At 36.8% G+C, this 16,196-nt stretch overlaps 1 protein-coding gene across 1 annotated transcript in view; it reads left to right on the plus strand.

The window, feature by feature from the left end:
* gabbr1a (gamma-aminobutyric acid (GABA) B receptor, 1a) overlaps nt 1-16,196 on the plus strand; it is a 37,303-nt gene that overhangs the window by 4,019 nt on the left and 17,088 nt on the right. The window contains exons 7-15 of the mRNA XM_056757162.1: nt 3,058-3,218; nt 8,092-8,226; nt 9,244-9,414; nt 10,998-11,099; nt 11,987-12,052; nt 12,203-12,394; nt 12,951-13,196; nt 13,490-13,553; nt 14,023-14,100. Of these exons, the coding sequence (XP_056613140.1) occupies nt 3,058-3,218; nt 8,092-8,226; nt 9,244-9,414; nt 10,998-11,099; nt 11,987-12,052; nt 12,203-12,394; nt 12,951-13,196; nt 13,490-13,553; nt 14,023-14,100 (1,215 nt within the window). The remainder of the gene's footprint in view (nt 1-3,057; nt 3,219-8,091; nt 8,227-9,243; nt 9,415-10,997; nt 11,100-11,986; nt 12,053-12,202; nt 12,395-12,950; nt 13,197-13,489; nt 13,554-14,022; nt 14,101-16,196) is intronic.

The following is a 16,196-nucleotide window of genomic DNA, read 5'->3' on the forward strand; positions in this document are numbered from 1 at the left end:
CTATGCAGTATAAGATATCAGACGTGCGACGTGTCAACTTTCCTGAAAGTGTTTCATGTCATCTATGCTCTATGGAATCGCATTAGAATTCATCAGACTGTCAGTCTCTCTGAGCATTAATACAGAAGCCTTTTCATCCCTGACGGTATCACTCTCTCATTCCTCCACCATCCCTCCTTCTAATTGCTCTTCTGTCCTCTGTGTTGCCTTTCATTTCCCCCATTTCTTCATCTCCTCTCAATTAGACTATCAGTAAACGCTCTTTCTCTCTCATCCACACTCGATTTCTCTCCGCTAACTCGCAGTCAGAGCTCAACACCTACTTAGTGCACTCTCAGCAGGCTAAAGATTAGCACTCGGCCAAAGTGTGTAGCTAGTCTGTATCTTTGTCCAATGAATGTGTGTGTGTGTGTATGAATGAGGTTGTGTCTGCATCTCTGCACAGAGCGTGTCAGTGCTTGTCTGCATACACTCAAGCATGCTTGTGGTGATAACATTCCTCTTTCTGCTTGATAATAGGATAATACAGCATAAAGGTCACATTTTGGCACATCAACGCTCCATAAAACCTACTAAAACTTTTCGATAAAATGCAGTTATTCGGCAAGAACCGACCCGATCCTGCTTTATTTTGAGCGTGCAAACATATTTAGCCATCATATAAACAAAGATGTAATTATATGGTCTCACAGGAGGCACCTCTGGCCTTTACTTTTATTAAATAACAACTAAAGATCAGGAATGAATAATTAATGACTGACATATGGAGAGGGCAGATTAAAAGAGAGCTCCAAATGTCACAGGAGTATCTTGGGTCCGGGGGTCTGGGAGTGTCTAAAATCATTAATTTCAGCATTTCAGCTGTAGTGAGAGTGAAAAGAGACGAGAGAGATGCTGAGAGTTGTGTGTGTGAGTCATTACGGGCAAGTGTGTAGATGTGCTGATAATAGAGTCAAAAATGACTTTGATGCTTTTTCAGTTGGCTTGAAATAAGCGAATATGACATATTTCTTGAACTTCATATTTCAATTTGTGCATCAAACTTATATGGCAACGTATTAGGTTAATCTTAAAGGAGAAGTTCACTTTCAGAATAAATGTTCATGACAATTTACTCACCCCGATGTCATCTAAGATGACATTTATGTATTTGTTTCGTTAGTCGAAAAGAAATTCAGGTTTTTGATGAAAACATTCCAGGATTTTTCTATAGTGGACTTCAATGGACTCCAAATGGTTAAAGCTCAAAATGACAGTTTCAATGCAACTTCAAAGGGTTTTTAACAATACCAGACGATGAATAAGGGTCTTATCTAGTGAAACGATCGGTCATTTAAAAAAAAATAAGTATATGCTTTATAAACACAAATGCTCGCCTTGCTCTGTTCTGCGATGTGCGTTCATGACTTCACAAAATACGTTATTACTTAAAAAAGGTGTTTACAAGTTGAATGTGTATGTTTTCAACGTATTTACGCATTATGTGAAGTCATGATCGTGCATCGCAGAACAGAGCAAGGAGAGCATTTGCGATTATAACACATATATATATTTTTTTGAAAATGACAAATTTATTCACTACATAAGACCCTTATTCATCATCAACTTTTAAAGGCCTTTGAAGATGCACTTCAACTATAATTTTGACCTGCAACCATTTGGAGTCCATTGAAGTCCACTATATGGAGAAAAATCCTGGAATGTTTTCATCAAAAACCTGAATTTCTTTTTCAACTAAACATCTTGAATGACATGGGAATGAGTATTATCATGAAAATTTATTTTGAAAGTGAACTACTCCTTTAATCCATTTGTGATAAATAGATGGATGAAAGGATGGATAGATAGATCTTTTTTATAATAATATGAAATAATAAGACAATATTTCTGCACAATTTTACTCTTTTGTATAGTTCACCGTATAGGCTTCAGTGAACGTATATTTCAAAAGAGAAAAGACAAGGGCACGAATAAGAGATTTACACCTTAAACACGCCCCTACCCCAACCTCCCCATCCCTGCTCTCTATATAAAAGCACCTCTCACTCTTCAGTTACAGCATCAGTTCTGCATGTGTCTGCTCGGATCTATGCCTGCTGCGTTTGATGGTCACTCTTTCCCCCTTTCCTCCCGGCGGATTAAAGGATTATGCCGCAGCAGAATTGTTCTATCCCAATATTCTGATCAGATGCTGGAATAATATGCTAGACGGTTTAAAACTTAATCACGTTTCCTGAACGGTGCGGTAAACGACAGAGGACAGGATTTGCCGAGCGCGTTTGACTGACGATGTCGCGTAACGTTGCCAACTGTTTTTCTTTTCTGTCATGCGACTTGAGCGAAGCTGTACTACAAACCACCGCCTCTGGCTCTGAACTAATATATATTAACCGCCTAATGGTGCTTTATACCTAACATTAATATCTATACCCAACATTTAAACGTACTCTCTGTTTAAAGCTTTTGCTTTGCCATGATACTTTGTCTTTGGACTTGAGGGTTGAATTGGTGTCGTATTGGTGTCGTTTGGAGTCAAAAGTGCTGAGAAGCAGCTTTTACGGTTCTGAAGTTAAGTTAATTCATATTTAAAGAGATTCTAATAAATAAAAAAATCAAGATTCTGAAGATTCCAAAGAAAATCAGGAGAACCGCACAAAAGAAGTAACTGCACAAGTCATTAAAGAAAATGTCTTTATTATGACTCTAACTTTTAAAGTTTCCCCTCGTGCTCTTTAAAATTACTAAGCCAAACGAGCCTGCAGGTTGTGATTAAACAGGCAATAATTTTATATCGCGACGAGGGATAATACGCATTTAAACATTACTACATGCGCGCGAAGAATCGCGGTTTTTACGCGTTCCACATACCGCTATCGCACGTGTCGAAACGTTCAGCTTCGAACAGAATCTAACATTTTAGGACCAAAAGCTTACCTAAAGCAAATTTTATACTCATGGCATCCTTGGAAACCATCGGGACCTTGAATAGAGTTTGGAGGAGCTTGGTTGTCCTTTACGCAGTGCTTACCTTTCTCTCCTGGCCGTGTGCGATTGCAGGCAAAAAGAAACTGTACATCGGAGCTCTGTTTCCCATGAGTGGAGGATGGCCTGGTGGACAAGCGTGTCTCCCCGCAGCCCAGATGGCGTTGGATCTCGTTAACAACCGGAGCGACATTCTGCCGGACTACGAGCTGGAGCTCATTCATTACGACAGTTTGGTGAGCATTTCAGAGTCCACAGTACACGTTATAATTTTTTGCAATATCACCAACAATACCAATGTGTAAATGCATGAATGTACGTGTTATCAATATTAGTCAGTATTTAATTTCACATATGTTACTTTGAGTCTTTAGGTTATTTTTGTCAGCACTGGACAGCGCCATTAAATATACAGTATATCTGAGTTTTTCCATTAAAGAGACATTTGATGGTTGACAATATTTGGTTTTGCTTTTACTTGACTAAAATTGTTAAACTTGATAAAATGTTATTATTATTAAAATAATTCATCGACACCAAGCACTGTATGGGTTTACCTTTTATGCAGTTGTATGCAAAATACCTTAAAAAAGCTTACGAACAGCTGGAAATGTTCTTACACTTATATTCTTAATATGCCATCATGAGATAAATTTCGTATTCCTCTGTATTACATATCTCATAATTTTCATTGTCTAGTTCATTATATTCATTGTTTGATGCGTTATGCCACCAATAGAGTTTTTTTCTTCCAATATTAAATACAAAGTTTAATGATTATTTAACATTTTTGTTAATTGCTATGAACAGAAGAGATGCCATTGACCTGCCTTCCTTTATTTAATTTTTAGCTGCTTATTCATTTGTCTCATTACCTTTTAAAAGAACTGAAAAATGGATAAGTACCAGATGTTATTTTAAGTTTATCAGCATTTAGCAGCTGTTTCATTGATGTTGTGTCAGTGATTGTATCTCAAGCTTCAAGAGTTGCTATCAAGTTGACATTGCAGTTGTTTGTACATTAATATTTCACAGCTCACTGCATTTGGCTGTTATCAACAGCCTGTAAGGCTTCAGCTGCATCCAGTAATTTGGCTTCCAGAACCTTTCATCAAATATGCTTATTTATGCATAAGCATCATAGCATTTTTGAAACTCAAAAATGTATTCTTTAGTGTTGTTAATTTATTTTTAAGTAGTGATTTAAAATTCACTTTAAAAGTCAACTTAATTAACTGCGACGTGCACCGCTGGAGAGGAACATTTATTTCAGAAGTTACAGTATTTATTCCAAAAGTTTGTTGGCCTGAGAAAGGGTTCATTTTTATCAGTGCATGTTAAAGCATAAAATCTTTAATATCTTCAGCATTATCAGTGATGGTTGAAGCCTTTGAATAACACATTTGAATACAAAAGAAGAAGATATAAACTAATCTCTATATTGATGTCAAAAGGATATATAGCACTTTTCAAATGGGTCGGTTCACTTTCCTAATGTTTTGTGACAGGTGTGGGCAACCCAAACAGGTGAGGAAACAGGTAAAGAAAGGGCTCTAAACTAGAAAGAGATGTGTTGTATCATAGTTGTGATTGGTGAACCGCACTCTGCATTGCAATTGCGCTCAATATAGAGAAAGAATCAGAGAGAGGAAGGTTGGCATGGCAACAGCCACCAGTGAAACCACAGTTCAAACAAACTTGCATCCCTGTAGATCTCGAAAGGATAAGGAAGACCTTCTTCAGATTCCTTAGTGAGGGAATGAGAATGGGGAAAGACATGCGGTACCTGTCAGACCGCTCGAGATCAGATGAGCATGAACTTTTAGTCTGTACAGTTTTTAACCAAAGAGTCTGTATTTCATCATGATTATCGGTAAGAACATTAAACTGATTTTTTTATTCTATATATTTAAATATTTCATTTTATCCCAATTATAAGTTTACATTGCAACAAAAATATTTTTTCTTTTCATGTGGTGAAATGAAAGAGTTAGCCAAGTTAAATGTTTCTTTATTTGTCAATGAGGTAAGCAAAATAATTTTAATTAAATATAAATAATCAACATATTTTGCACAATTTTATATACAAAAATATGATTCTGAAATTATAAAATATTATTGTTGCCATGGATGGGATCAAATTGCCTTTTTTATATTTCCATCTCTTAAGTCTAAAATTAAAACAATCTTGAAATTTTGAGTCATATTGCATTTAGACAGTGGACAACTGCACTATTGGAAAGGCTCTGTGTGGACAGTGTAGGAATGTCATGTGGTAGCGTAAATCGTTGAGACAGAAGAGCAGGTGTGAAGTTTCCAGCCTTATTGACATTTAAGCTGGCAGATATTTTCAGCATATCTTCTCGATTGGGGAGTACTTTATACCTGGATGAGATTTTAATCAAAATTGCTTTTGGTGTCAGAAATGTAATTACAAGGAGAGAAAATCAAATTTGAAATGGGCTTTGCATTTAATTACTGTTGAAAGAACCTCGGGCATGTCAGGGATTTTTATTAATCTCTCTCAAACAACCAATTATCACGCAGAACAATGTTTTCGTAAAAACATGAAAGTGACCCCCAAATTCCCAATTTAATTTGACATTTGATAAATATTTATTTCATAAATGAGTGTTTTTATAACCGTGCCATGCTCTGGCTGCGGAACATAGATTACGTTTCTTTATCCAATTTTGTCAGATATTTCATGTTTCAAAAGTTTCCCTATTGGGAATTTAGTTAATTTTTGTGATTTTTTAAACAATGTAGAAGTTTCAAAAAGGGACATAATGCTAAAAAATTGTTTATATTGTGATTGGTGCCTATGAATGCAAAAAAAAAGGGCTTTGGGAGGTTGCCAAATCTATTCCCAAAATATAGCACAGATCCCTCATTCATAGTCAATTTCATATTTTATTTTACACAATACATGGGGACCTACAATACATTCAAGGTACATCTTTCCTGAATCGAACCAATGGCCTTTGCACTGCAAACTCTGTCATAGTTTTTAAACTGTATATTATATCAAATGTATTTTATCTGCCATTAATAAATGTTATTTAATTCAATCCTTTGTTTCAAAAGCCACATCAACAAATGAAAGCTTGTTCTGTCAGTGTAATAAAACAAAACAAACTGGCGCAATATACAGTTGTGACTTGTGAGCGAACTATAAAATGAGTGAGTTACATTTTACTGAATCACTCTACAGGCCTCTAATGTCACCGAGACGCTAACAAGAATAGTCTGAGGTTGCTTTAAGTCGCAGTCCAGCTTGTGTTTGTGTGTGTTAGCACAGATATTTACAGGGACCCCCTTGCACCGATATGCTCAACCACTCCAGACTGTTCCCATGGTTATATCAAAGCTCAAGCTGCAAACTTTGATCAATTATTAACCGTGATAGAGCGAGACTGTGGCAGAGAGAGAGAAAGAGAGAGAGAGAGAGATTGATGTCCTGATGATACACTTGTGCTTTCCGTGTTTTAATTGGCATCTGTTGCATCCAGATTGTAACGAGACGGATTTCCATATCCAAACGCATGCTATATTCATTCTCGTCTGGGTTTTGGAGATGTAGCTCCGAAATAACAAACCAACACTTGTTAGTTAATAAAAGGCAGAACAGCGGATAACAGCTCATTCACAGTCTGAGTCATGGGAAGGCTTGTACGTGTTTTTCTTCGGTGGAATGAGACAGTCGGTATTTGTGCGTCTATAGTAAACAAAGTCAACAGAAGCTCATGGAAGCTAATGGTCTGGCAGAAGGTCTCAATGATGCTCACGATCACGTTTTATGACTTGGGGCAAGACGTGCATGCTATGGTTAGTGCAGATTTTTGCATTTATTAATCTAAATGAAGAGCATTATAGAGAACAGTTTGTTATAGATAACAGAAGATAGTTTGTTTTTACGGTTCAATGAGTCATTTTTTGGGAGGATCTATAGACAGAAATGCATATAATTTACCTTCAGAGGTATAAAGACCTTACTTAATGAAGCGTTTTGTTTTAATTACCTTAGAATGATCTATTTCTATCTACATACACCACGGGTCCCCTTACATGGAATCGTCATGTTGTTTCTACAGTAGCCCTAAAGCGACAAACTGCTCTACAGAGCTCATTTCGTAAATACGTTATCGCCTTCGGAAATAAGTGAAAACGTGACATCTTAGTGCTGTGTCATTCACTGTGCTTCGAAAAAGAGGGGTTGATTGAGCCGTTGGTTGCAATTCCTTATCTCACCACTAGATGCCGGCAAATTTCATACCCTGGACCTTTGAGTGAATTCTTTCCTTCAGTATTTAACACTGTCAACGGAGAAACCCGCTTTCCTAATTACTTCAGTTACATATAGTCTATTATTCATTCACAGTTTACTTTTTAATATATCAACCGTAACAAGCAGTTGTCATGTGGGAGAAGGAGGTTGTGTTGCCCTTTTCTGCTGGCACTCAATATTCTAGTCCTGAAACCTGCATAACCTTCAGCCCCAGGGACTTAAAGAACACAGATGCTTTCCTCACGTCAAATATCTTCAGTTCCTTTCTATGGCTGCTGCACCGAGCTCGTGTTCAGAATAAGAAAGCTCCCTGGAGATGTCGAGGAAAGCTGGAGTAAGGAAACCACAAGTGGCTCTTTTAAAAGTTTAGAGATTGATGCGATGGGTAAAAGCTGACATGTTTTATGCCAATTAATTGGAGTGTTAGAGGGATAGTTCACCCAAAATTTAAAATGCTTTTTCTCACTTTCTTTCTTGTGCAGAACACAAAAGAAGATATCCAGCACCGTCTCATTGAATTCTAACTTTAACAAAAGTTAAATGGTGTAAGACTGTCCTTGTAATTAAGTGTTGTTACCAAGAGTACCATTACATCGTGCTACATCTGCCACATGCTAACATTCACCCCCTCATTTGTGAATCACTTCCTGTTGTGTGTGTCACAGTGATCCGCATCGGATCAGAGTGAAAAGGGCACCATGCGCTCTAATGAGCCAATTTTCTGAGATGCCATGTTACTTTGTCGATTCAAATTTTTTTTTTTTTTGATTTATTGATGATGTCGTCCTCAAGTGTCATTTTGACTTTCGTCTTGGTTTCAGTGTGACCCAGGTGAAGCCACAAAACTGCTGTATGACCTGCTATACACAGAGCCGATAAAGATCGTTCTTATGCCCGGCTGCAGCTCTGTGTCCACGCTGGTGGCCGAGGCGGCACGCATGTGGAATCTCATCGTGGTATGTGTGTGTGTGCTGCTTGTACCCACTAAAATTTGTGTTGTCAATCATATACTACTTTGAAGTATAGAATTTTTCCTACTGGGATTATAAAATTAAAAAATGGTTTATTGAAATGTCTTTTGAAGCAAAATTATAAATATTTGACAAGTGCATTAATTTTGATGTTCTCCTTAGAAGAAGAAAATCATTACTTTTTTAAGTAAACCTATATTCAATATTTAGATGAGTAAAATTGGCAAAACCGAACAAGATTTTTAATGTTTTGTATAGTTTGTGGGTCGAGAAACAAAAAGAATTTACATATTGTTGTTACTTTGTAAAAGCAGTTAGTTGACATTGCATTGAAGTAGCTGAAAAAATAAGTAAACAAACAAACAAATAACAAAGAAGCAAAAGAGAATGTTTAAATGTGAGAAAAGTATCAAAATAGAAGAAATAATTGGAAAAGTAATTATCTTTTTACATTTCTTATGTTCTTTCCATTCGCTGAAGAATAAGAAAATGACTGTTCTCAACCCTAACTTAGTTCTCATCAGATTTGTACATTCAAGTGTACAAAGGATGAGTCTAAACTTTGTAATTTCTTCACGTAATTTTGAAAAGTTGGAAACGTGTGTTTACTTCAGTTGCTTTTTATGTATATTAGATTATAAGAGTGATTTTTTTAAGAACCAATATTACAGAGTTTTTTTAATTAACAAGCAAACCGTATCACTATTTAAAACTGAAATATGAAATTATAAAAAACTGGAGCATACATTTGTTTGCATTGACGTGCCTTCTAAAGAACTGACAGGTCAACTGTGGATAAAAACAGATTGACTTGTTTATTTAGGTTTTTTCAAAGCTCTGTCTTCAGTGGGTTGACATTTTGCTCTCCTACAGTGTGTATAGAAATCTGACTCGCATTTTTTGCTTGGTTATGTGTTTATGTGCTTCTCAGAAATATCAAAAAAAGGTCAACCATATGGTACATCATTTCAATACTCTCTCTTTCTCTCTCTCACTCTTTAGTTCTCATACGGCTCTAGTTCTCCGGCTTTATCTAATCGTCAGCGCTTCCCCACTTTCTTCCGTACGCACCCGTCAGCAACTTTGCATAATCCTACACGTGTTCGGCTCTTCCAGAAGTGGGGATGGACTAAGATCGCCACTATCCAGCAAACCACTGAAGTTTTTACCTCGGTCAGTCCAGCATGCAGTATTTCTTTTCAATGTGCCGTTTTTGTTACCAGCTCTGAAGATTGTTGTCTTTTTTGGAACTAATAAACACTTTCACTGTTTTTTTTATCTTAGGAATTAATGATTTACTAAAAAGGAAGTTCAACCTTAAATACATATTCTGTCATCATTTAATAACCCTCATGTCATTCAAAAGTCTCTTTCTTCTGTGGAACAAAAACGATATTTCGAGAAATGATTTTGTGTCCATGCAGTGGAAGTCAAATGTTGTTAAGTTACCAACGTTTGTCAAAAATATTATTTTATGTTCTGTACAAGAATAAAACTGAAGGGTTAGGAATGATATGAGGGTTTGTAAATGATGAAATAGGTTTTATTTTTGGACTCATTTACCTTTTTAACAGTTTGTGCAGAATATTTCAGAACCTTTTGCAAACACATTGTTTTGGATTGTACCCCACAGCCTCAGTGCATCAGAGCACTATCGCTACAGCCTATTTTTCAAAACAGTCAATGGGAAAGTAAAAATAGTGTTGAAACATGACAACAAAAAATTATAATCTGACCCTTTGTAAGCTTAGTGGCCCCTTTAAGAGTAAGATAAATGCCTAAGAGTAAATGAAAAAACGATAGTGGTTGTGTCACTTTCGAGACAAGGACAGAGGACCCAGGTGCATACAGCGGGTAAGGTTAACAAGACATTTATTTACAAAAGACAAAACAAAAACCCATGAGGGGGTAATATACAAAGGACAAGGTCAACATGACAGAGTGACAGGAACACGGACTAAACTACACTAGACAAGACTAAAGATAAACATTGATATTGACGTACAAATAACTGGACTAAACTACACTGAACTCACATCATGCAACGAAATGAACCAGCACAATACAGAGAACACAGGGGCTCAAATAAGGGATCAAATAAAGTAGGGCATGAAATCAGTAACCAGCAATAATGAGGAAACAAGGGGGCATGGACGAAGAGGAGACCGGATCGTATGGCCATAAGGGCCAAAATTGCCTCTCTCCACATAATACATGAAGCTCTGCCATGGTTCTGCCTCTTTATGTCATGTCTTTCTTGGTCTGGTCGCAGAACCATGACAGGTTGGTTATACTGACTTTAAATGACAAAGAACTTGAAGTCATTTTCTTCATGTTGGCTGCTCGGAATATGAATTGATTCAGTATTGAGCCAGTGTAATTCCACTAGGCTAGTGATCCTCCCTCCATCACTTCACCAGCTCATTTCGTTTTCTCATTTACTTTCAATCCAGTTTTTCTCCCCTCAATCTTCACCATCTTCCCTCCCCATCCAATGGCATCAGCAGTTTCCATATCTCCATCTTTACACATTGCACTGTATTGATATTCCTATTCCTTTTTTTTATAAACGCTCTCTCACTCTCCATCTGTTTTTTGCTTTGGTCTGCTCTCTAGCCATTCATCTCATGACCCCCCATTTATTCTGCTCTCTTCTTACTCTCTCAATTCTGCCTTTATCTCTTTATGTGCTCACTTTTTCTGCACGAACATCTTTCCTGTTTCCCCGTTTGACTGTTGTCTGTCTCTCTTCACAGACGTTGGATGATTTGGAAGAGCGAGTAAAGGAGGCCGGCATCGAGATAAGTGTCAGGCAGAGCTTCCTCACTGATCCCGCGGTGGCTGTCAAAAACCTAAAGGTGCTTTGATGAAATATTCACCAGCCACTCACTTCCTTTCTCCTCGGCGTGTCGGGTAGCTCGCTAGCAGGCATGAAAATCTTATGTGAAATAAATCAACACTCTGAAGAATTGGTCCCCGTCGTCAGATAGAGTGACGGTTCGCATGCTGTCACGGTTGCTGCTGACAGATTTTGTTGCATAGTTAGACAGCTTTTTATATTAAATGAGATTGTTTGCGCGATTGTTTTGATGGCAAAAGAACTAGGTAAGGACGTTTTCCCATTAGTAAACACTGGAAAGTATAAATAAAAAGACGAAATAAACCCTGACAGGGTCTGGAGGCAACCTGAAGCAAGTTTTCAGGCGAGACATAAAGATTCATTCCATTTGGTTGTGGTAAATAATAATAATCTCATGTGTTTTTAATTTGAGATTTATGTTTTTAATTAGTGTAATACTAAATTGCACAGGTCAAGATGATTAACAGTAGCATACCCAGATGACCCTTTGTTTTTGGTTTGTTTTGAGCGGTTGGTTGTCAGTTAAAAAATGAACTGTGGAATGTTGTGACTAGCCAATCAGAATCAAGTATTTCAGGTCGCAGTAAATTAATGTATTATAACTACAATCTTATTTACATATAACATTGAAGTATTGGCGACATAAGGCAAAAACATTTTTAGCTATGGTCAAAAGTATTTACTGAATACTAAATACATTTTTCATTTTTTTTAAAGTTGCTAAAGTCGTAAAATCTAGCCGCAGGGCCTAATGAAATAATAATGTTTTAGTGTGGTTGTGTTTGTCTGTCCAGTGGCAGATGGGAGTTTGTTTGAAACAATTTTTGCAATGTATTGCAAGTTTTTAGTTTTTGCTGTTTAACCTTTTTTTCCTCATTTCTCCAGCGTCAAGATGCGAGAATCATAGTCGGCCTCTTTTACGAGACTGAAGCAAGAAAAGTGTTTTGTGAGGCAAGTAACATTTGTGGGGGGACTCCTGATTTTTTTATCAATTTAGCTTGATGATCCTGCTTATCTTAAATTGCTGTAATTTATTGGGGTTTAACTGAAATAAAAAATGTAAAAGTGCAAGCCTTTAAACTGTGGTGTTAACTTTGGCAGGTCTTTAAAGAGAAACTTTATGGTAAGAAGTATGTATGGTTCCTCATCGGCTGGTACGCAGATAACTGGTTTAAGATCAAAGATCCGGCCATCAACTGCACAGTGGAGAACATGACGGAGGCGGTGGAAGGGCACGTCACCACTGAAATCGTGATGCTGAATCCAGAGATCGTCCGCGGTGCTTCAAACCTGGTGAGTGAGTCATACAGAGCCTCTATTTCTGAGAACAGCTAATGACTGCAGTCAATATAGTGTTCACTGTTTAACTGTCATAAGATAAATTATTTAAAAAATAAAAGGAAATGAAAGTTTTAAAGCGATATTTCACAGCGATTGTCACACTAGAAAGGGAATTTGCAGAAGGAAAGATAAGTATTTATGTTTGCGAAGGTGCATGTTATTTACTATTTATATTTAAGATTAGATATTTAAACAAACCTACTCCTATTTAATTCCAGCGTGTATATAGAAATTATTCTTTAAAATGTTCACAAATCTATATTATATAATATTTATTAGTCTATATGAAATCTGAAAATGTTAATTATGCAAGACAGATTTTTTATTTTTGACATTTTATAGATAGATATACATTTTAATGGTTCAAAATGAAACGAGGATAAATCCAATTCGAATTAATCAACTTTTTAAAAATTTTAGTTTAATACTATGACAAGATATCAGTTTTTTTTCTACCAGTATCATGATCTTGTGCATCATGTCATTAATTCTTCAAAATCACACACAGACCTCGCAGGACTTCATGGCACAGCTGATGTCACGTCTGGGTGGGAAAAACCCTGAGGAAACGGGTGGGTTTCAGGAAGCTCCGCTGGCGTATGATGCCATATGGGCCCTTGCACTGGCCCTCAATAAAACTGTGGCCCCCCTGAGGGCCAAAGGGTGGGCACTGGAGGACTTCAACTACAACAACAAAGATATCACAGCAGAGATTTACCGAGCCCTCAACACAAGCTCGTTTGAAGGAGTATCTGTGAGTTGGCGATTCACTTTTCAAACACCAAAGGAAACACTCTTAAATACTAATAAATGTTAAAAGATGATATAGCTCAGACGTTCATTTCCCGGACGCGTCAAAAACAGCTTTTTTTTATGTACAAAGACACAACGTTCTCCCTTTTCATAATGCAACTATGACTGCTGCATCCATCTTACAACTTACGGATGCTTTGAATTTTACGTTTATGTTGTTTGTTGGTTGGTACAATAAATGGGAAATAGATTTCATAAAAGATGAGTTTTAATACATGACTGTATATCTTGCAGGGTCATGTTGTGTTCGATGCTCAGGGATCGCGTATGGCCTGGACTCTAATAGAGCAACTTCAAGGTAGTCTCTCTCTTGCTGTAAAGTGCAGTGGTAATAAATAAACAAAAAAACTAACAAATCTAAGATGTAAACAAAGTTTATTGCATTTTAATACATTTTAAATGTGCAATGTTTTAGTACAGTATAACGATAGTTATACTACAGTATAATTCACCTCCTCTTCAAACATGTTGAGTCAGGTCGCTTTCATTGCTTTGCTTGGTGCAAGAGAGTTTTGTGACCTTTCCTTGGCACATGTTAATTAGATGCTATATTTTCTCAGGGGAATGTTTTTTACATGCCTTTAAGTCAACCTTGCATTTTCAGCTCACCATAGTTCAAGATTTATTTTACTCCAAACATGAAAGTCACTTTCACATTTTGTCTATTTAGTTTCTGTTCTCTAAAAACCAAACCCACAATCTTAGCATTTGTTAGCGTGATGCTCTACCAGTTGAGCAAAAAGAAACTTTCTACCTTTCTTCCTCAGGTGGGAGCTACAAAAAGATTGGATACTATGATAGCACAAAAGGCAACCTGTCCTGGTACGCAAACGACAAATGGATCGGTAAGAGAAACCCGCCTGTCACCGCTCGGCCAGACACCACTGTTTACGTCTTTCACAGCCGCGCTCAGTCCGTCGAGATTGAGGCTTACCAGTATTGATTTCTGTAAGCTAGACAAAGCCTTGTCTCGCTCTTTTATATATATCACAAACAATTATCCGTCCTTTCAGCCAGCGGAGGCCATACAGGCCCTGGAGAGAGGAGCAGTTCTGTTTGTGGCTGCTTTGACCTTTTTGCAATTCAACCGGATTTCTCCGCTGACAAACTGATATTGATGAAAGCTGTGAAAGGTAGCAAATCAAATAAAAAAGTGTTGTGATGCTCTCAGACAATTAAAAAAACTAAAAACACACGAGAACGACTTTGAAAAAAGTAATCGTGAAAAGGGTTTGTTTAGACAGGTCACAAAAATCAGATTTATTGGTCTCCCTGCTGAAAGAAACCCAATAGAAACCCAATAAAAACCGTCAAAGAAATTCCAATGGTTTCCATTAAAATATGATCATAAGAGTCATTAGGATACTATACTGACAGAAAAGTCGTAGGCCTGTATATACAGTTACACTTTGAAATGTAAGTTTTAACCAGCGGTTTTTACTATGGTAACCGCACAGATTTTTACATTTGGTGGTTGTAATACCCATGTGAGATCTCTCTTCAAATTTGTAAATCATTTGTTTTACTTTAAGTGCATGATTTTTCATAGTCAGGTAAGTGCCATTTTCAGGATTGTCTCATCCATAACGCTACATATTCATCATAAATGGACACATGAAAATGAACACAAAGTAACTACTTTATGTTCTATAAAGAGGGATCCCTTCTCCATTCATTGGGTATTATTGCTTCAGGATTGTTTTTTATTTTTTTATTTTATTTTACAGAAATCCTACAAAGTTTATCGTCACCCAAAAAACGTGTTTATTTCCCTTTTTTTAAATACATATTTTTTTCATAGACTGATGATTTTGATGTTTAGAATCAACAAGAGTTTGGTAAAATATAAACAGATGGTTCAATATAATCGTAGCAAATTCATTCTCTAAGCATTTTTATGTCATGTCCATAGCGCAAAATGTCAGGTCCATAACGCTGGAATTGCCCTAATACATTAATATAAGCACACTTACTACATAAAGTAAAGTAAAATTTTACGTTAGTATACTTAACAAAATGAACTTTTAATATACTTATTTTTGTAAGTGATGCCTATAGCCTGACATCATGTAAGATCATACTGTAAGTTCTTCCCATTATTTTGTTCACCATGTACTGTAACCACTTATTAAACGTTTTGCATGTTGTGTGAAATGTGCATATATATTTACATTTTATCATTGATGCCAAAGGAAAAAAAACTAATCATATGCAAACTTAAGTCAAGGCTGTTATTTCACAGATCTAGCACAAGTTTGCTACATGGATGGCAGAATGCTAACTCAGTGCATAATTTACAAAAGCAAATGAGCAGACAATGTCTTCCACATTACCCGGCAAAATGGCTTCCTGCTAGGATGTGAGAACTGAAATTGCGACCGCTAAAATCCTGCATTGTTTTATTCAATGGATACAGAGTCATATTTGCTGGCCTTGCCCAGTCTTTTATGTGAAGCCCACTTGATTTCAGCTCTTATCAATCCTTTATGCTGTGATCCTATTGAATGGATTCCACCCGTGCAATGGTTACAAAGCAGCAATGCCCTACATAAGAGTACTGACCTCACAGGTTTTATTTTTGAATGCCTGCAAGGTGAAGATCAATGCTCCACACAAGACTTTCCTGTAGACAAAATAATTGAGAAAATGACTAAAGATGGTGAATGTCAGTTAAACGATTGAACGGTGTAATTTTCTATGTTTGACGGCGTGATAATAGTGTTTCCAACTTGTGTCATACCTTCAGATCTGCATGTTATACAAAGCTTTTATTTAAAAATTTCTGAAGGTGTGTTTGTGTTTTAAATGGAAAGTCCATCACATTTTTCGAGATCCTGTTTTCGGGGTTGTTGGATTATTTAACATGCACTGGATGCTGCTAGCAAAAGTGTGTACAGGAATTGCTTTGAACACTGAACAACCTACTTTACTTGCTTTGCTG

The sequence above is a fragment of the Triplophysa dalaica genome, chromosome 9, assembly GCF_015846415.1.
Source record: "Triplophysa dalaica isolate WHDGS20190420 chromosome 9, ASM1584641v1, whole genome shotgun sequence".
NCBI classification, from domain to species: domain Eukaryota; kingdom Metazoa; phylum Chordata; class Actinopteri; order Cypriniformes; family Nemacheilidae; genus Triplophysa; species Triplophysa dalaica.